The sequence below is a fragment of the Camarhynchus parvulus genome, chromosome 1A (genome assembly GCF_901933205.1).
Source record: "Camarhynchus parvulus chromosome 1A, STF_HiC, whole genome shotgun sequence".
Classification (NCBI taxonomy): domain Eukaryota; kingdom Metazoa; phylum Chordata; class Aves; order Passeriformes; family Thraupidae; genus Camarhynchus; species Camarhynchus parvulus.
Window position 1 is genome coordinate 39,419,107 of NC_044586.1, and position 21,895 is coordinate 39,441,001.

A 21,895-nucleotide genomic window follows, 5' to 3' on the forward strand; every position below is an offset into this window, starting at 1 on the left:
CTAATCCAACATTTGTAGTACTCACAAAATAAGCATTCTTTCCTCAAAGTTTTACAAGCTCAGTGAACATATCAAAGGCCTCAGTTTGTCCCTTGGTACCTTTCTTAAACAAACCCAAAGTTTTAGCTCCTTAGAAAATGATGCATGTTATTTATTATTGTTAGACTTTGGCCTATTAATTGAAACTAAGTGGAAATCAAAAAAGCATCATTTTTGCAGATAAAAAAGCTGTCAATATTTATTTACTTATTGAAATCCCTGTCTGTAAAACCAAATTAAGATCAAGACAAAGTCTTACAAAGGGAGAGTTATTAATTAATGTTTATTATGCAATCCACATTGCCTACTTTTATGTAAATGAGACCTGTTTTAGTAAAAGGCTCAAGTTAATTAAATTTAAGTTACCACAAATATTTCTATAGAATCATGGAATTGTTAAAGTTGGGAAAGACCTCTAAGATCACCAAGTACAATCATTAACCCAGCACTGTCATGTTCACCTCTAAAGCATGCCCCAGGTGATCATATGAATCAAACCATGACCAATACCCTATGGCTGGAACATCAGAAGAGGATTGTAGAAACACAGTGGGAACTCTGTATCATGTAATGTCTTTCTGACAATTGTAGGAATCTATAAAGTTAGAGGGTCTTATATTGGTGTCAATATGCTTTCTCTCTGTGTAATTGGCTAGGATGAGTATTTGGTGACTTGTAACAAGTGAGTTTCTTTGGCTTGCTGCCTAGATGCGAACTGTCAAGATCTTTGCATAGAAAAAACTATGTATTATACAGATTCTGGAAAATAAACGGTTCCCGACGCATCCATCAGTGGTCCCGTCCTGTTCATGTCTGTATATAGCTAGCCGGCGCAAACAATTACTGAAAATTAACACAAGTACACAATAAAAGACAAAAAACTCCTCATTTCTCTCAACGGAAGCATGTACTTAGCTTTGAGACTGGCTTCCTAAGTGTATCCAGACCTGAGCAAAACCCTTTTTTCATGAAAACTTGACAAAATTGCATCCACAAAAGGCAATGACTGTTTAGCAATTAGGTCTTCTCTGTTCAGCAAAATGTAACAAGTTGCAGAGTAAAAACCCATCTTGTTCCTGTACATAAGGTGACAAGCCTGTTTGAAAAGAAAATTTATAAAACCGTCTAAAACAGATATGGTTTTGGTTTTTTTTCACCTTTCTTCCCTTGACCATTTTAGAGTGTTTTCTAAATATCTACGAAGACATCTCTGTTTAAAACATCTCTGTTTAAAACATGCATTGCTTCTGCAGAACGCTACCCTACAATGTCCAGTTTTACGAAAACTCAAAGCCTTGCAAGAAATACAAGACTTGGCTGTATTACCCTTCACCGGCTTTAGCATCCAAGTCTTGTTTTTTAAGAACTGAACTAATGCATATTTATAATATTTTGTTACTCTTATCTCCATTTGGTAGTAAGAGTCAAAATGCTCTGTTCTTGTGAAACCTCATTACGACTCCTTTTCCTTTTATCTGTGAGTCTCAAATTAACTTGACACAGATGCTTTTCATATATCTCAGGCTAAATGTGAAGTATTCCCTTATGCCCATGAGGAACTCAGAAAGTTAGTAAGTTCTGCTTTCAAGGGCACTCTAAATGAGGTTATTAAAATGCAACACTTTGCATATTCTGATGGGGAAAAACACTTGCCCCTGACAACAAAGGAGATAGGTCAATTCAAGAAAGCTTCTCAATCTCCATATTGATGGCCACTGAATTCCTTGTGCCAGCATTCGTAAAACCGAAATTATAAAATGTTATCAGGAAGGAAGAAAAGTGTAGGAACCCAGGTTCTGCCCAAAAGTAAAAATCCATAACCATCTGTTGTTTGTGTTACATGGATTTCACAACTGTCATCTCCACCGTGCACGCCATTTCATCTTCACAGCAATATCACCAAAACACCCACTGAGATAAAATCACAAATATTTTGAACATTCCATATGATATGTTATTTTCCAAATTAATATTAGACAAAGTCAAAATGAGGACTTGTCTATAGGTTACTTTTGTGCTGTCATATGAAAAATCCTTCAAGGGTTTTCTATTGTTTGGAAACACTTAACTTCGGACTTGAATAACTTATGCAATACTGAAGAGAAAGGAAGATATTAAGTGCTACATTTTTAAAGAATAAGTGTGTTTTGAAAAATTATAATGTCCACTCCATACACTTATATAGCATCTTTATTCCAAAGCAGTCTAAAAATGTATTTTCAACTATTTACTCAGAAACATTATCCAGAATTTAAATGAAACTTTTATCTTTTCTGAACTTCAGACCAGCAAGACTGTCCCACCTTTCACAGCTGGGTATGACTTAAAGGATTTATCAGCTCTCAAGCTAATCTTCATAACCCAATGTTACACCCAAAAAGTGCTTTTTGAGAAAACAAACAAACAAACAAACAAACAAACAAAAGAAACAAAAACCGCAAACTGAAACTGTCCTTGGAAAAATGATAGAAAAAGAGTTAAGTACCAGCGAGTGAACAAACTGCTTTTTCCCTGAGGAAATCTAAAACTCAAGGTCAGTTCTGTCTGAAATCACCAGACCTGTCACATGGCTTTCATAGTTGCCCCTGTGGCTCCTATCAAACCCACACTGAAAGCAATGAAAACATTTTTACTGGAAACAGATCGAGCTGTGATAAGAAGCTCCTTAATCACCTTTGGCTGATAACACTGCACAAAGTGAGAGGTAAAGTTTTGAAAAAGAGAAGAATGAACTAAGAGAACTTGAGGTCAAATGTATTCGACCTTTTTCTTTAATTCCTTAATTTCTCTGTGTGTTGGACCAGAAATATTACTCTGTAAGTATATGGATACATATATATTTTATATACATAAGAATACATACATGCACATGCATTTTATACACATATCTGTTCATACACGTGTAGGAACACAGATTGTGCTGACAGGATAACTCAACTAATTCCATTTTATCCCAGCTTCTGTCCTCTAGTAACAAAAGTCTGGTGGTCCCAATCTCAGTCCTTTGGGTGTAGGAATCCATCACAAACCCATCACCCTTAATTTAATGCAATTGACAGTCTCTCCTCAAGAGAGGCAGAAGGAGTTACCATGGAGACTGAACGACTGCTCTTCTCCAGAGGATGCTTTTATCAAGCATGGCCTGAACAGTAGAGGCTGTGCAATACTTGTAACCTTAATCACATCACTGGATCTTGCTTTTTGGGATGCCTTTTTAGTAAACTCTAACAAACATCAAAAGGTTGGGGGGTGGGGGAAGAAGGAAGAGAGACCTTAAGAAAGCAAACAAACCAACCTCCTAAAACACAACAGAAAGCAGTATGAAACTGCATATTGTGCCAGACTGAGAGAGAAAATTAGTTTCATATTGATTTGATTTATCAGATTTGTCACCTCTGCCTGGTGCTTTCCTAACAGGGTGAATGCTGTGCTTGACCTATTTGCTGGAACTAACCAGGACTGCAGGAGACCATATGGATTGCCAGATGGTCTGCTATAATTTAATGCCATTTATTCTAAGTATGAAGTAAGTGATAAATATAATTAACATTCTTTTAGCTCCTTACTGGAGCTTTTTTCAGAGGCATTGAAAGGTAAGTTAATACCTTGTTGCAGAAACACAGATGCCAGCTAATTACTGCAAGAGGCTGCAGCCTCCAAAGCAAAAAGTGTCTGCACAGAGTCTAACTTATTCACTGACCCCACTGTGATGATTAATAGGTTGAATGCTAAGCTGTAATGAGGATGACAGATCTTAGATGTTTTCAGGTTACCTTCATTAGTAGCATGATGAACAGTGTTCATTGCAGGTGCACGTATCACACTCCATAGTAAACAACACACCTTGTACTTGTGGCCTGAATGTGTACTTCACATTACAGCACATCAAATGTGAAGGAAGAATCAAACCACCTTCAGACAGTAAAAACAATGATGTGATTTCCTTCAGAAATGTTTTTCCGGATTGCTATTTCATATTCTGCCAGTGATTGTCTAAATGGCCCAGTTTTTAGGAAGTGGTCCTAGAGAAGCTTTGGCTTCAAAGAGTGTTTATATCAGGCAGGGTCGTCACTATCAGCATTTTAAAACCAAGAGTCTGTAACAAGATATCCAAACAACTCTGCTTACTGTTCCTGTGCTGATAATCTCTGTAGTAAATGGGATAGGTGTCAGCAGAATGAATAGCAAACAATTTTGCAGTTTTTAGTGTCAATATAGAAGCGCAGTTAGTAACTGGTAATCAAAACAGTCAAAGAAGTACTAGAGAAAAGGCAGAAATACTGAATCTTTTGCATTTAATAGGAAAAGTTGTGCACATTGAACCTCACAGATAAAAATGACCACAGCGAAATGTCTAAGATTTGCACGTGCACTGGTAATGTAACCTGGGTGAACTTTGACCTGTCAGAAACGGCATAAATGAAATGCTACGCAGAGAACACAACATAGCAGCACCTTCAATATACAGCAAACCTGCTTCACATTGTTAAAGGAGCTCAGGGTCAGCAAGTCACAGCATACAGAAAGCAGAAAATATATCCAGCTTTTCAACACCGATGCTCTTCCCATACAGACAGGAAGATGGGTTCAACACTCGTTCAGGGGTTTCCACAGTTACTCAGGTACACTCCACAGTGCAAGGACTGATGCACCCTTAAGAAAATGCTCCATTAGGGGGAACTTGAATATGAGGAGATATACCCTCTTTCACTCCATTCTTGAATACTTCAAGCTATTTCTTCACCTGGTGAATTTTGGTGAATTCACTTGACTATTGTCACTGGTCCTATAAAACCCTCTAAATTTCTCCACCAGCTTGTGAGTAACTCACAATTTTCTATTAGTACATGAATAAAAATAGTATCAAAATATGTCAATAGCATATTTTTGTTGAAACAGATACTATTTGTCAAGACATCTTCATAAGGTCTCTGTGATTTACAGAATTTGAAAAAGGATCCATTTTTCCATCCCATCAACTGAGGTGCAAAAGCTAACGCTATGATGGCTCCAGCTTCATGATTGTAGTCAGACAGGGAAAATGAGGTATTTGGAGAGAGCAATCCAGATAGCTTGATCCTCTTTCTAGGTATGCTCCTTACTTTTCCTGACTACTAAGTAAGGTAGGGCCATTTGTGTGCCAGAGTTTAGGGAGAATGAAATAAGAGATAAAAAAAAAAAACTACCATGCTGGGAATAACACTTTATTCACCTTTCAATAGATCATTTGCTGTACCCGACAACACTGTACTTTACTATTACACAGATACCAGTAAGAGTATTCTGAAAAATACTCTTCGGCGATTAAAGAGTTTCAGTATCAGTATGCTATCAGCACAGTGTTTTCAGTCTCTATGTCTATACATTCACACATATGTACATATACATAAACACACATTTGCAGATGTATGCATTTAATTGCTTCATCAGTGCAAATAGTCAGATGCTCCAGGTGGTTATCTCTTAACATTAAAGGGAAAGGGAAATACCAGATGTGTTGCCTGAATTAACATAATTCGCACCTCTGAACTGTCTAAGTGTTTTGCCTAAGCAGCAGCTAACTCTCACCAATACTTAAAGGAGAAAAAAATTCTGATAAAATGAAGAAACCATGCAGAATTTAACAAGTTAGTCTTTGAGGTTGATAGACACAAAGCCTGTCAAAGCAGATCTGACACTTAGTTCTTAAACATAGCTTTATACTTTAAAAATCCTTTTACATCTGTCTTGTTCTCTACTTGCTTGCCTGCAAGAAGAAAGGTATCAGAGAATTTATGTTCCCTGTTCAATCCCAAGAATAAGATTGTCTGCATCTTAGTTGTCATACAGATGGCATGTTTGAAGAATCACTCTTAGGACAACTAAGGACCAGATATAAACCCTTGTCTACAGAGGAATACCTGTGCCTCATGAATGAACACTCATTGCCGTAATAATTTTCTGTGATTAAGCTTCATCCTTGGATATACTGAGAAATCTCACCAAGTCAGTGGAAACTGACCAAATTCACCCCTAGACCCAGAAGAAATTATTTGGGCATTGATTTGTTGGGAAATTATACTCTTAAAAATTGTGAATTTAGGGAAAGATTGTGAGATCTTTTTTTATTCAAATTACCTGAATCTTAGGTAGAGGAACAAAGAAAAGGCCCAAAGGGAAAAAATGCTTTAAGACCATATGAAATAAACAACCAAGCAAAGTTATTTACTAATTTCAGGAATGTCTTACCTCCTGCATACATGACAGCAAGCATTATTGATGATATCCAAGCTATCTCACTATATGATGTGTGGAAGATCTCTTGTATTTCTTTGAAGAACACTGTGATGGCTTTGGGGAAGGCATAGGAAAATCCAATAGAGATAAAAGCCCCAAAGACCACAACCCATCCCCAGCCTCCGTCAGGAGGTGGGTAATCTGGCGCTCCTGTTGCAGGTGGCATTTTTGGTCTCTGTCTCTCCTCCAATTAGACTGAAAAACAAGGAAAGAAACAGATTGTCAATTTTTTTTTCATTTTTTTCATATCAAACTACATTATTCAATAGTCATCTGCAGGGAACATAAAAAACCCTTGGAGGAAAGATCAATTTCCATCTTTCATGGGACCACAGAACAAGAGTACATGATTTTAGAAGCAAAAGCTGTTTTGCAAAAAAAGTTGTGGCAAGAATTTTTCCAATAGCCTAGTCAATATGTGGCAACTGTTAAAAATCACTCATCTGAGTCACTGAAGTTTGTATTTGCAATTAGTCACTTATTGCAAAGTGACTTGTGTGGGTTAATTTATGTAGCTCTACAATCTACAGTGTGGAGAAGAAACAATTTGAAAAAAGTTACACCTAAATTATAACTAAATGCTATAAATAAGTGTTAGTGAGATTTATTGGTACCGCACCAAAGTCATCATCAACAACAGAGAGGAACAAATTGCAAACATCTGAAAAGCAGAGATCTAAGCAGAGATTTAAAATTCCCTCTGTATCCATAAAATAAATACATAATATTAAAATTCCATATGTTACTCTTAAGATTTTGATATTTTGATGTTGATATTATTTGCAGGAACAAGGTAGAGCTTGATGGTATTAATTTTGCTGTTTCCACATATTAGAAGACATCAGGAAGCTTTCCACAGTGCTTCTATAATTTAGAATTGATCTTAGGAGCTGCCACCACAATGATACTTTACAGAGGTTCTAAGAGGTGTAGCCAACACATTCAGACAGCTCAAATCCACACAAAACTTCTGAGGCCTGAAATAAATTTCATATTGCCAATATCATCCTGATATCTAAAACTTTACTTTTTTACATTCTGCATTAACTTTTTTAGAAAATATGTAGCAGTGAAAATCTATTTGTTATTTCTGAGATTTTTTCCACTAACAAATCCAGTTATTATTAAACACTGAACTGGAGTCCACTGTGTTTTTTCCAGCCTACACATACAGTATGAACTGCAAATTCTTCTTTCCTCCCCGTTTCTTTCTTGGGCATTTAGGCAACTTATTACTCTTGATTGGTCTCCTGCCATACTAGTATTCAAAACTGTTGATGATAACAGTGAGTAGGTTGCTGTTATGCTTATGATTACCAGCAAGCCTCTCCATGATTTCTTCTGTGCCACTTACAGCATATTCCAATTTCTCACAGTAAACTGCATTAGCAGTGGGAGTCAGGTGATTACCTTAACAAAAACGAAAAAAAACCCAACTGTGTCAGCTTATACTTATCTCTTGGGATAGTGCCTGGAGTACTTTTAGGGTAAATGCCATGTAGCACTGCATGCAATATATGCCACAAAACAAGCAAAATATTGTTTTTAAGATTAGCTATTACTAGGCCAGCCCTGTGATAGAAACCCAGTGTACTTTTGATTCTCCAGTTCACTGAAGCTGACTGTAGACATCAGCTACAATCTCATACAGCTGGCACACCACTGGGGAAAGCTAAATCAATGACTAAAACATCAGGCTTTTAGGCAAAATTTTAAAAGCCCAGGTAGTTTGACTTCTGCACCATATAACTGAGATTTTCTGCTGGCAACAGTAGGTATCTATTGCTCTGTACACAGAGCATATAAATCTTTTTATATGCATGTCTAGAAAGAACCACTGGTATGTACTTTGTTTCTGCTTATCCCAGTCTCAGTTTAATGTTAGTTCACTGAGAAAACTCAGAGAGGAAAACCTGGGCCTATCACTAGAACAAGCTGGACAAAGAGAAACAATTCTGGTTGCTGAGACTTAACTTTTTGAACACTGTTAAACACTAATTTCTTTTTGCTAATAAAGATCCATTAGAAGGAAGAGTATCTCAGAAAGCCCACTGTAACTTAGAGCACAAATAAAAATTATCAACTGCCTGTTCAAGAGCAGAAAAACTCAAATTTGCTATAAAAAGCAGAATTCTATTTCTGTGAGTTGAGTGGAAGTAAAGAACAAGAGTTTGCCATCTATCCCAGAAAAACTGTTGTTCTGCTCATCTGAGAAAACTTTTGGTTGTTTAATGAAAAAAGGGTAACTATTGTTTTCTTACACTTCAAAGGCTTGAGTATATTTGTTTTCATATTTAATATTCACATGACAACACTTCTATCGCTATTATGAATTTTTGTGATGGCAAACAACATCAACACATTGCTCTTCATAAAAATGGAAAGGGCTTATCAATTTACTGAGGAAGCACTCCTTTTCCTAAAAATAATACAAAAGCACTTTGAAAAATCACAGCCACCACATTAGTTAAAAGAAAGCTGAAGCTTCCTGAATGCCACTAATAGTTTGGAGAGATCCCACTATATCCACCCCTTTAGGGTAGAAGAACAGGCTCTGACAGTTCAGTGCTTTCCTCCCTTTAAAAACTTCACAGTAAATTACAGCAGCATTAAGGAGACAAGCAAAGGGGCATTGGCTGCTCCTGTGCCTTAGCCTAGAGGCAAATTGGTGTAAAGGCCACTGCATAGTCCTGTCTGCCAACCTACAGTGGGCATCATGCTGTCACAAAGAAGAGCCTAGCCTGGATCATAGTATCTCACACCTCCTGTTTATTCCACAAAGTAGAGCTAAGAATAGCTTCCCTGATATTCCTTTATGATCATCATGGCCAATATTAGCTCCAGTCAATGAAAGGGGAAAAGGAAAAAAATAACAAATACATGTTTGTACCAAGGTGAAAATAAGTGTTCATTTTCTCACAAACATTAAATCCAACATCCCACACATGCTCAGGACCTAAAGTAGTATTCTCCTGTAAAATCTGCATTTAATGTCCTGCTACAATCCAACAACAAAATCCATCAGCAACCAAAAAACCCCAGGATTTTACATTAGTAGACACAAATGTTGATAAAGGAAGAAGCCAAAGATGGAGAATGAAGCAGTGATAGTCAAAATGCCTTTTCAGAAACTCTTATAGGTTATTATGGGCTGTGAAGAATAAAAAGAAATATGGCAGAAATCCTAAAAACAAGCATGTGTGATGATGTTCACGCGCAGGACACAGTACCAGACCAAAATAAGAACAAAAAGAAACAGCACTTGAGTAAATAAAGATCACCACCAGTGTTCTTAGTCGGTCATATGAATTCTGTCATGTGCTTAAAGCTAGCAAGAGAGCATTGCTGGTACCTATGCCTTTATAGGCAAGCAGTGGGCGAGGAACACGGCCTGCCCCCTCCCAGGGAAACAGCAGGGGAATAGTGTCTGGAGTGGGTCCTGAGTGAAGCCATCAATCTCACTTCTCACTGTCAAATACACAGAGATTCCTCAGCCTTTACATACCCTGAGTCAGATGTGCACAAGGATTTTCTCCTAAGCTCTTTCTAATTCCCTTGTATAAATCCCATTCATGTAAGCACTGAACAAGAATGCAGTTTACTGTATAGGAGCTGCATGTGTCTGCTACCAAATTATAGGAGAGAAACAAGAGGACACTTTTATAACATATGATAAGCAACATTTTTATTGCAATTTTCATCACATTTGAACTTAATTAGGCATATGAGAACTAGTGAATAAAAGAGAGAAAGGAAAAAAAGGAAGGAGGAGGAAGGGGAAAAGGATAGATGTGAAAGGAAGGAAAAAGGGGAGAAAGAAATAAAAGGAAAAAAGTAGCAAGCAAGCAAGAAGGTCAAACTAAGAGCAAATGCTGCAAACAAATAATGTATCTTGATACTATGCATTATAGACTTCAGTCAGTTACAATCAACCTGTTCAAAGTGCTCATGTGCCTACCAATGCTTCATTAATATTTTGCAGTTGCCAGCTGCCAGAATCAGCTATCAATACAACAGCTTGTCAAAGACACTTCTGAGAAGAGTTTATATTGTTCTCTTGTTTACTAAGACTCTGATTTTACTGGGAGTTTTAGTTTTGTTTTTCTGCAAAGTTAGAGTAACTGTTTGTTTTCCTGCTTGCATTTTGTCTGCCTTGTCCTTAATGTGCCCCATCACCACTTGACTCAGCAGCCACATGTCCCAGACTATAAGAACTGGCATGTGAAAAATCTGTCCCCAGCTGCTGTTAGGCTAGTAGAAATACTTCACATTTGTGTACTGCCCTCCAGTTCCAGACAGTAAGCCAAGAATTGCAAAAACCTTTGCAAACTTGAGCAAAATCAGTCTTATAACATCCCTGTGAGGTGACTGAGAAATATAATCCACTTTTAGACATGGGAAACAAATGTGATAACAGACTGAGTGATCTAAGATCAGTGTCAGAGCTGGCAAAAAGACTAATGCCCAAATAAGATGTGAGTTATGACTGAGATTTTTAAACATGTGTGTATTTTAGAATCTCATTAAGTAGCCAATGCAGATTATTTGTACTGCTTAATACTAGAGCAAGGAGCTCAGGTGGGGTACAATGTTTGCTTTATAGGTTTGAAAAGTCTGTTGCTCCACCTTACCCTTAACACATGTTAATTACACTGCTGTATTTGAAATAAATTACTTAGAAGCATAGATGCATTATGTAGAAGCATTAGAACATAGTGAGTTAAGAATTATCCTCTTATCAAAGATCCTTGCTTAAATGCTGTAAGTTTTTCCATTTTCATTAACCCCTCTTTAATGAGTTCTAAGCAGGATGGCAGAATAGCAGGTACCATATCATCAAATGGCATTGCCTCACCAATCTCTGTACATTACTGTCATAATCTTGGGAACAATTTTGAGCCTTTGAAGAAAAACGTATCTTGTAAGTTTTGTGAGAAGGCTTTGCTCCTACTTGCATTGGTGTTTTTTGGTTTTTTTTTTCTGAAGAAAGGGAAGATGTGCAAAGACTGTAAGGTAGCAACAAAGTCTGTTCTCTGCTTTTAGCTCTAACTACTCAGATCTGGAAGCAAAGTATTTCCTAAGGAGCTCTGGTACCTAGCCTTAAAGAACAGGCTAATTATTCTGAAATGGGAAAATAGTCTCCTTTTTGTCTGTGTTCAGAGACTTAAGGGGTATGTGATAAATAAAACCCAGGTAGATGAAAGATGCACTCATAGTCGGAACTCACTGCCTTTTTTCCACTAGGGTTTAATCTTCAGGACAAATACGCCCTGTGTGAGACCAAGACTACTAAAAATGTGCCCAGCCTAGACAGCATCTTAGAAAGATGTTGGGTTTTGTAAAGTTTCTCCTACAGGCTTGAATCTAAGGTCATGTCTGTAAAGGCTTTCAAGACTTCTATGTGACAATAAAATAATTTATATATATTACATTAAATTGTGCTTACAGGCCTAACGTTAGAGTTTGCTACTCTTGCTAAAAGTCTAAGTAAAAAACCACCATTGTTACTTAAGCCTATTTCACTTCATTCTTAAAAACATATCTGCAGGTATTTTAAGTCTAAATCAATCACCTATTGAGAAACAAAACATTTTGTTTTATCTTGAAGAGCAGATGAAGAAACTAGTTCTAAATATTGGTATCTATGAAACAAATATGTAATTATCTGCAGTTCAGAATCAGTGTTGTTGTGTACTTATCATCCCACTGAAGCAGTAACAAAACAAGTGCTTGAAGCAGTATGGGAATGTGAGAGCCCCTCACACATCCAAGGCAGACATATGCAAATCATTGTTCCAACTGTCTAGGAGGTTGGCAGAGGCAGGCTCCATGGAGGGAAGCAGAAAAGAAGGAAAAAGCTCATGCTGTAAGATAAAATTAAATGAGAAATCCCCATAACTTTCTTTCTTCTTTGGGTCTAGCATTTCAATTCACTGATTCTTAGGAACAGCATCAACTGGGCTGATAATTGGATGTTACAGCAAAAACTGTTTGCTGAGCTATACCAGGATAATTGCAGATCTGAGTTGCCAATGGCTGTGAGAATATTCACAGAATATGCTGAGTTGGTAAGGATCACCAAGTCCAACTCTTACCTCTGCACAGACAGCCCAAGAATCACACCATGCACCTGAGATTTTTGTGCAAATACTACTTGAAGTCTGTCAGGCTGGTGCTGTGACCACTTCCCTGGGGAGCCTGTTCCAGGACCCAGCCACCCTCCAGGTGAGGAACCATTTCCTAATATTCAACCTAAACTTCCCCTGACACAACTTCAGGCCCTTCCCTCTGTCACTGGTTACCACAGAGAAGAGATCAGTGTCTGCCCCTCCTCTTCCTCACGAGGAAGTTGTAGAGCACAAAGGTCTCCTCTTCTCCAGGCTGGACAGAGACCAGGTGACCTTGGCCACTCCTCACACATCATCCCCTCAAAGCCCTTCACCATCTTTGTTACCTTCCTCTGGACACTCTCTAATAGTTTAATGTCTCTTTTATATTGTGGGGACTAAAACTGCACACAATAATCAAGCTGAAGCCGCACCAGTGCAGAGTGTATTTGAAGGTCTAATTCAGTTTGACCAAGAAGAATTCCTTTCTTCCTCTTAGAAGACTCAAAATCGGATTACTGACACAGAAGTGAGTCCTGAAAGATACTACCCTATAAAAAGCAAAAACATATAAATTACGCTGTTAGTGTAATTAAAATTCCATTTGCACTACAGCCAAAAGTTATTACTAGGTCAGTAACTAAAGTGAGTTTTTTTACAGTACTGGAACCTCCATCTGGAAAAATCATATTGTAAATATATTGGACTTATTACATCATTGAAATCAGATTTGGAGCATTGCTAAGTCAGTAGTGAGATGACTAACATAATCTTTCAAAACTAATATTAATGCAGTATTTATAAATAATTTGATTTTTGTGGCTGGGTTTGGTTTTTTAGGTTTTTTTTTTATTTTAAACTTCATATTTTGTACTACCACATTCTCCTGGGAATCCATTATCTGCATTCACAGTCAGTCATGAGTTGGACTTCCATTCATCATCTCTTCTGTTACTACATTTTTCCACTGTTTTTAAGGGAAATCTATATGACTGGCTTACTCTGGATGACTAAACATCTACATAGCTAGAGTTAAGTGAAATTAATTCCAACCAAAGTCATTGCAATTCTGTTTTAATTACTTCAAAAAGACAGTCAATAGGATATCTAACGTAAAGAGGTTGTCACTCCGCCCAAATTGAAGTGCACTGAAATGAACTGTTGATGGCTAAATTGAAAATGCCAGTGATCCAGTCTGAAGAATTACTCAGATTTAACAATAAGTTGATTGAAGTTGATGAAAAATTCTGCAGACCTGAAAAAAAACAAACCACCAAACTAATCAACTTTAAAAAAAAACCCAAATCAAAACTTTCTTCTGCCATTAAATAACTAGTTTTAACAAGCTCAGCTAAACCCTTTATAAGCCAATGTCTTAGCTCCCTGCACTGCAAGAGTACTGATAAACTTATTAATTAATCTCTAACCACTCTTAAACTCTAGCACTACTCCCTCATATTTAAGTTTGGTGGTTACCAGCTTGACAACTTACAGATGCTTGATATTTTAACTCTTTTTAGACCAATATTGAACAATATTGGTAACATTAGCCTTTCAACTACATCAGCACACTCATTTTCTCTAAAACTCACACTGAATAAATGTTTTAAAAATAAGACTTCCCAGAATAACAGAAGTCGTGTAAATTTGGAGCTGTTTTGTTTGATATGTATTTGAAGAATTCTGATGTTTGGAAGGAGGGAGTTATAGATTCATGCAATTGTAATATTTTATAAATGGAAGAACTAAGGTTTTAAGTCAGTGTTAATGGAATTATCTGCACAGCTGTTGAACTTTGCTTGAGAAATAAATAGCATAATCTTTCTAAAGCAGCAGATTTTCCATTATCAATAATAATGGATATTCATTTTAACACCATTCTTTCAATTTTAAGCTGCAGTAAAAAATATCAATCATAGGAAAAGCTAGCCTATTCTTAGGCTGCACCACTAGTTAATATTTTCAAAATCTAAATTTTTATCTTTTTACATAAGCATGTTATTTGGAAGTGGCAATATTTAATTCATGTATTGCTGAAGATAATGTTCACATTCATCTATGAGCTGAATATTTGGCATTAGGAAGATGCAATAGATTCCAATTGAAATTCTGCTGATATTAAATTTTGTAAACTTTATAAAAGTTACTCTGGGGTCTTGCAATCAGAATCCAACCCTTGGCTGTCTTCTCTGCTCCAATATTATGGCCCAGCATATTTTTTGTGTATGTCCTACCACTCGTTTAAATTCCAGCCCAAAAGAATCATCTCTCACATACTGGGAAAATGTTTTTCTTCTATCCTCGGGCAACACATGACTCCCATGGGTGGAAATAGTTACTAATGTTTAAGTCTCAGCGACAGCTACTTAGATTATGTAATAGGAAGTAAACTGATCTGGATTCTGTTCCTAAGAGCATATGACAGGGAATATATAGCAGGCCAAGGCTGGAAAACAACTCCAGACTGTAGAAGTTTATTCAGGATTCACATTTCATTTATTCCTGCCAATGTGGAAACTGTTACCAGTTTAAGATATTTTTCTCTATTACTAATAAAATGGACAAATTTAGGAATGCTTCTGATGACATAGTCTTTCAGAAATGTGAACTAGGAAAGCTAATGAATCATAAATCACTTTTTAGCAAAGCTGCAGTTCCCTTACATAGTTTATAGAGAAATAAGTAAATAAGGCAAGAAGGAAAAGGCCAGAGCTATCAAAACTTACAATGAGGAAAAAAGAAAAGACCTTTGAAAAGAAATTACTTGGGGACCAATGCATGTTGAAAAAACCAGCAAAACTTCTGCAATTCTGGGGATCCAGTATGAAAACCTCCCCAGAGCTCAGGTAATAAGCAAGAAGCCATTTAGTTAATATAGATTTTAAAAGTTGTGTGTGCGTAGAGGAAGTAAGCTATCTATTTGTCTTAAATAAAATTAAAAATATATAGATAACTGAAACTGCAAAATCCAATTGAGTCAACTCTGCCTTTAAAAGCTTGATGTGCGAGCTCTTTCTGCCAGCAAGAGTTAAAATGTGAGCCACTGATTCTAAACACACTATAGCCAAAACGTAAATTAATCCAAAAGTCATTCTGGAATTACTAAAACATATTAGGTTACATATTAGGTTGGAAAAAAGAAAGAGAGAGAGGGAAAGAAGAAACGAGAAGAAACAAGAAAGAGATAGACAGAGAGAGAAAGAGAGGAAGAATGGAAGAGAGAGAGAAAGAAAGAACGAAAGAAAGAATGAAAGAAAGAAAGACAGAAAGAAAGAAAGATTTTTCCCACTTACAGAATTGAGAAGAGATTAAATTTTTCATGCATTTATAAAAAAGCAGTTTTAGAACTAAATCAATGTGACTTTGCAAAACAAAGTGGAAGAATTTCAGAATATCAACATAATCCTCACAGAGACAACTAAGTGAAAGTTTTTTCCAAGTCAGAGGCACTAATTTTCATTAAATTTCATCTCATGACCAGTGATAGCCATGGCTCTGAAAAAGCAAAATTTGACAGCAAGTTATGATCCCCTCTCCAACAGTTTCCAGTTCCTGGCAAACACATAATCACACAGTATCATGTCAGGTATACTGACATGGTGCTTATGCTTGGGACCAACCAGGGGCCATCCCTGAAGATGCACTTGCCATTTCTTAAGTGCAGAAATCAGATGCTAATAGCACCTTGAGGACTGTGCAGGGGAATTTAACTTCTCTAACCACCTATCATTATAGCTATGTCCAGCCCACTCAACTTTCTGTCTTTCTTATGCTGATATTTATGCTGGTAAGAGATCATAAAAGAAAGTCTATTCCTATTTATAACCCACAACTTTGAGCAAACAGCTAAACAAATGGGGAGGCATACATGTACATGGGACAGTGTAGTACTACACAGACACAGTTGCCATCTCTTGATGACTAAACATGGCTAGTAGGAACAGAAGAGCTTTGTTAGCTCAGAATCCCATTGAGGGAACTTAGCTCTGTTTGAGTATCATGGCATGGTGCTATATAAAATAAGTACACGTATGATGTTTATTTGTCCAGTCTGGAACATAATGATAAAAAATTCATTTGAAGTATGCACCAAAACGAACATAATTTAGGCAGTGGCAATGCTCTAACATAAACAAATACAGTGAAGGAAGAATTTGTGATTGTATTTGATTTCCATGGGAAGGAAGAGGATGTTTAATTACAAACTTACTATGTACTTTGTCCAAGTGTTAATGAGATGACCTGCTGGTGTATATACAAAACAACTTTAAAGGCCAAGATGGTTTAATCAAATTCTGACACGTACTCCTCCATCCATTGTAAGAAATTGAGCATGGGGAGATCAAAAAACCTCTCTTGATTATTACAGAGGACACTTTTTCCTAACACAGAAAGTACACAACATCCAAAGAGTACAACATATCACTGTACCTCTTAGAGAACAGTTCTACAATGCGACAGCAAAAATAATCTTCAATCAATTTCCAGCAAGCTTTAGAACTTATCAAAGGTTTTATGTAAATCTTATTGTTTATACATTATCACTTTTAACTTTTTTACTCTGCCACTTACTAAGTCCTCGTAGAATACCCAGAACATACACATGAAGCCCATGGTTCTGCTCTGGCACAGTGGCAGAAATGTTGTCTGGTGCTTTGTCAATACGTTCAAGGAGATGACCAACCAGTGAAGGATTTGTGAGAACTGCTAGACCTTTCTGAAAATCCCCCCTTCTGACATCAAGAATTTCTGAAGAATCTAGAAACCAAATTTTTCCCATTTTTTGGTCATATTTTCATTTTTGAATCTCTATTTAATCCCAGCACTATGGATTTAAGTTAATACCATCTATTTTCCATTTTGTTTATGATGAGAAAAAAAAAAGCCTTCTGGAACATAAGTCTTTTTATCAGAACTTAGCAGCTATCTCAGCCTGGTATGAAAGTGCTCCTTTCAAACATTAAGGCAAGAGGAACTCTTTTTCTTACTAAGGACAATCCATAGGTCACTGCCTGGGTTGCAGACCCAAAAGGTAGACCTGAAAGCTGAAGCCCTGAAGTACCACAGCCTGTTAGTTATGGGATATGAACATGCTCATGCATTAGCTGTATTTTAGCTGGCAAATGTCTCATTTTGCTTGACAGAGCATATGGGGTAGCACTGCTTCATTGCGCAAAAGCAACCTGATAAATCCAGTACAAGATTCATTTTTGTTGAGTTATGCTGTACTCTTAACTGTGAAACTTTTCCCACATACCAAAGTGCTTTGCTCTACATAACCCCTCTTCACAAAAGCCATACCTACGTAAACAGACTCACAAGCATAAGCTCTTAAATTTCTGCATCAACACAAGGAAAGTTTTGCTCTTCAGATTATTTTTCTGCAAACTGAGATAATGTAATACTCCTTATTATTGAGAATCTAGAACAATAGAATTCAGAGCCTCAAAATTTAACTATAACAGCTACATGGAAACAGTAGTAGAATTTACAAAAATATATAGCAAATGAGACAAGAAATATAAAGATCTCTGTGGCATTTGCATCCTTGCAATTAGCAAAAGGGCACAAGAAAAATATTCACAGAAGGGACTAGTTAAGTCATATCCACCAGGAAACTTAATAAATAAAGAATAAACCATATCCAGTGTAGGGCAACAAGCATATCAATCTAAGAAATGAGTCTGTTGTCCCTTTCAGGACAGACATTTAATCAGTTCAGAGGCAAAACACTGAGCTGTATTTTTCCTTGTAAAAAGTAGATATATACACATATTTGGTTGTTCATGAACTCTCCTGAAGGCCCATGTACTTATGAGTTTAGACAAATTTTCTATATGCAAAATTGTTTGCGACACATAGAAACATGTACAGCACACTCCACATACCTATTCATTTTGTCTTGATAACACGACAAAGAAGTGGTAGTGGAGTTGTGTAAATCTCAAGGTTTTTCCTTGAAAAGCAATAAAATGCTGGGATTCAGAGCCTAAGCATTATAGTCCCCTGAAGGCCATTTGCAGTCTTCCAGACAGTAATATTCTTCTTTGTGTACAAAACAACTCTGGAGTTTGTGTGTATTTCTAAAGTCTTTAAAGACATCTCTTTTAATTATTTTCACTGGTCTTAAACTGTTATCTACCTATGCATAGGTATGCATAGAGTATGCATACACTTCATATACATAACCTTTCACATACAGCCTAACTGACTTCAAAGAGGAGTAAATAGATTTGAACTCCATTCAAGTTTTATTTAGCTAGATCCTTCCCCAGTCAATAGCTGCAGATGAAACAGCCACCACCTCCTGGGACGACTGGGTTTAATTATGGTTTTATTCCTCTGCAGATTCTTCTCCAAACACACTTTTCAATATTTCTCTTACTTCTCAAAATATTACTAGATACACTGTGAGGTGTTCCTGAGGGGAGGTTGTTCTTGTAATCTGATTCAAGCATAAAATCTATTTTCTATTCAATCCTAGCATTATTATTTAATTTTTATTATATTTTGCAATTTGAATATTAAACATGGATTTTGGGTTTGTCCTTTTTCTTTTCTTCCCTTGAAGCTAAGCATTGAGAGATTCAGCAGTCAACAAAATGTTAATATGAAAAAGAAACGTTGGTTAAAACAAACTCTGCCCTAATGAACTCCAAATAAGTCTGTATGGTTTTTACGTATAGAAAAAGGATGGGTTGTTTCTTTCCTTTTTCCCTAGTATAACTTACTGATTGAAAAAAACATGTCTTTTAAATGCCACATGCATTTATTGCACCCTTTACATGATGACAGAAGCATATGATGGAAAAACATTTAAGTTGGGGGTTTGTGCCTGTCTACATCAGGAAATGCTACAAAGTATGTAGATGATGGTACCTATGGAATGACATTTCAATGCACAAAGTTTTTTATTTGGCCTTTGTAGGAAAAAGTGTGACTGACCCCTGCATAATAAAGACGACTGTTAAAAGATGTAGAACTGATAAATCTTGAATTTTTAGGAAGATAAAAGAATGTACAGATTTTCAGAGCAAGTATCAGAGACAAAAAGATGAAGTAAAGAGTGTTGTTTTCACCTTCAAAATGTGAATAAAGCTATAAGTCCTCTGCAAAGCAAAACAGGATTTTGAGGTGGGAGCACATGAGACGTTATCTGGCTCTGGATATTTGAGTATTTCAATTGGCTCTGCCTTCTATCTGTTCTGCATCAGACCCAAACCTGCTGTGTAGGGTTAGCTGAAGTCTTGAATACATTTCCAGTTCATATACATTAACAAAATAGCTATTATTAATATGCATGAGAGCTGAGAATATTAAATGGTACATTAACACAAAGTACTATTTCATTTCCACCAATCAAAAGAAAAGCACACCCTTTTTCTAGCAGCATCCCTAAATAAGGCTATCTTTTTCATAGGCCAGTTCATATGTTTCATATGCCAGTTAAGTTTCATTAAAAGGAAAAAAATAGAAATGCAAAGATTATGTACAAATTCTGAATGTAAGTGAATAAAATGTTTTCTAATAAAGACTTCTTCATTCACGTTTCTAGAAAAGACAGAGTGGGGATTCTATACCTTACACATCAGTACAATAACAGAGCAGAAAAGCAATAACATGTAATGCAAAAATCTCATTTTGAATGATGGAAAACTTTTAAGTACTTTTGATACTTTTCACACCCCACGTTTGAACATGCAGGTAAGTGGTGGTTTCTAACAAGTGGATGTTTATGTATCTACCTCCTGCAAAATAAAGCATAAGTGCTCACTTAAGTTTAAAAACAAAAAGCTCCCTTGAACTTCATTTGGATTTGACAATTAATTCTGATCCGGAAGGCTGTCCCACATAAACAAAGATAAAACCTTTTTAAAACAGAACAGGTACTCTAATAATTGAATTGTTCTTAGATATAAAATTAATAGATTGAAATTTTTCACTTAGAATATTTATACTGCTATTCTGAATTTGTACTATTAGAAAAGTCAAACACAGAGCTACAATATAGTTCTTAATAAGAATACTTGACCAAAACTGTGACTAGAAGCACTATAAGAAAACATAAATACAAAACCAAACAAACAAGCACTCTTATCATATAAAGTTGAATGCCTTCTCTGATTCAGGAAAAAATACACAAAACAAAGCACCTCCTTTGAGGCACATAGGACAAAAACACGTGTAAAGCTAAAGCAATACTTTAGTAGATTTAAGGTTAAGACTGAGTGATTACTCATTACTTAGTGCTAAGCAGACATATTTCAGACAGAAATCATCTAACATAAATTTTTCTTTTATGAATGCTCTGGTTCATCCTGATTTCTTAAAATATCAAGAAAAAAAATCTCCAGGAAGAGATCCAGGAATCTCCATAGCATTTTCATTGCTATGGGTTGCTTCTAAGTAAGTTTTGGAAATGCCAATTTTCTGAGCCTTGAGTCACTCATGTTCACCCTCTGCAACGCTTCTATATCATTCACTGAAATTCACTGTATTTTGGCTTCTGCACGAGGAATGTGTCCAAAGTTCATTTGGAAAATATCTTAATGCAGACACTGTGGAATTATTTAGTGGCTTATTTATTTGGTGATTATAATAAAAACCATATTTACAAATTAACACAGTTTGAAAGAAAATCTTTACAAACTGTATGTTCCTCTAAAAACCTAAGAAAGCGAAACAGGACAATATCCTCTGTCAATAATGGTTATATAATATCAAAAAACCACTCAAAATTGTGAAAATTACTTAGCCATAGTAATGATGTTGACATAGGCTAAAAAAAAAAAGGTTGTACTTAGGCTTCCCTCATAATCACATAAGGAAAAAATAACTTACCATTACAGAGTTCACATTCCCAATATATGTAAAAGTCTTTATGATTAACCTATGCACAGTTATACCTTACTTCAATAATTTTTTTGTCTGTTAACTGAGTAAAGTGATGGTTTATTAACTTTAATATATCCTACATACCTGCTCTGATGTGAAATAATGTACTATCACCCTGCCATGTGCTGCCAAATAACTACAAAATCATTGGTAATTGCCAATAAAGCATTTGAAATAAAGTGCTTATTTAAGCACAGCAAAGATGGCTCTAGGGCGTATTTGCATCATGGGACTGACTTAAAATACCTCCCTAACAATTCCAGATGGAGTCTTTATCCCTATCAATCACAAAGAAAAGATGTATTTTATTTAAAAAAGCATTATCCAAAATAGAATTATTATCTCCATTCCAGGATATTACACTTCATAGAGGAATGTGCATACAGGTAAATATAATATAATTTAATATAATAATTAGTCATAGATTTTTGTTTTATCTGGATATCAATGCTGAGGAGCTGAAAGTGAAAAATATGCAGTCTTTCTGAATTACAATGTTTATTTTATAAATAGCTTAATGTACCCAGCACAGGACACACAGAGCAGAGAGATGTACTAAGTCTTTGAAAGTGTATGTC

General features: G+C 36.1%; 1 protein-coding gene across 1 annotated transcript in view; it reads right to left on the reverse strand.

Annotated features, from left to right (window-relative positions):
- SLC16A7 (solute carrier family 16 member 7) overlaps window positions 1-21,895 on the reverse strand; it is a 78,146-nt gene that overhangs the window by 25,348 nt on the left and 30,903 nt on the right. Inside the window, exon 2 of the mRNA XM_030959726.1 lies at window positions 6,268-6,510. Within this exon, the coding sequence (XP_030815586.1) occupies window positions 6,268-6,481 (214 nt within the window). The 5' untranslated portion in view covers window positions 6,482-6,510. The remainder of the gene's footprint in view (window positions 1-6,267; window positions 6,511-21,895) is intronic.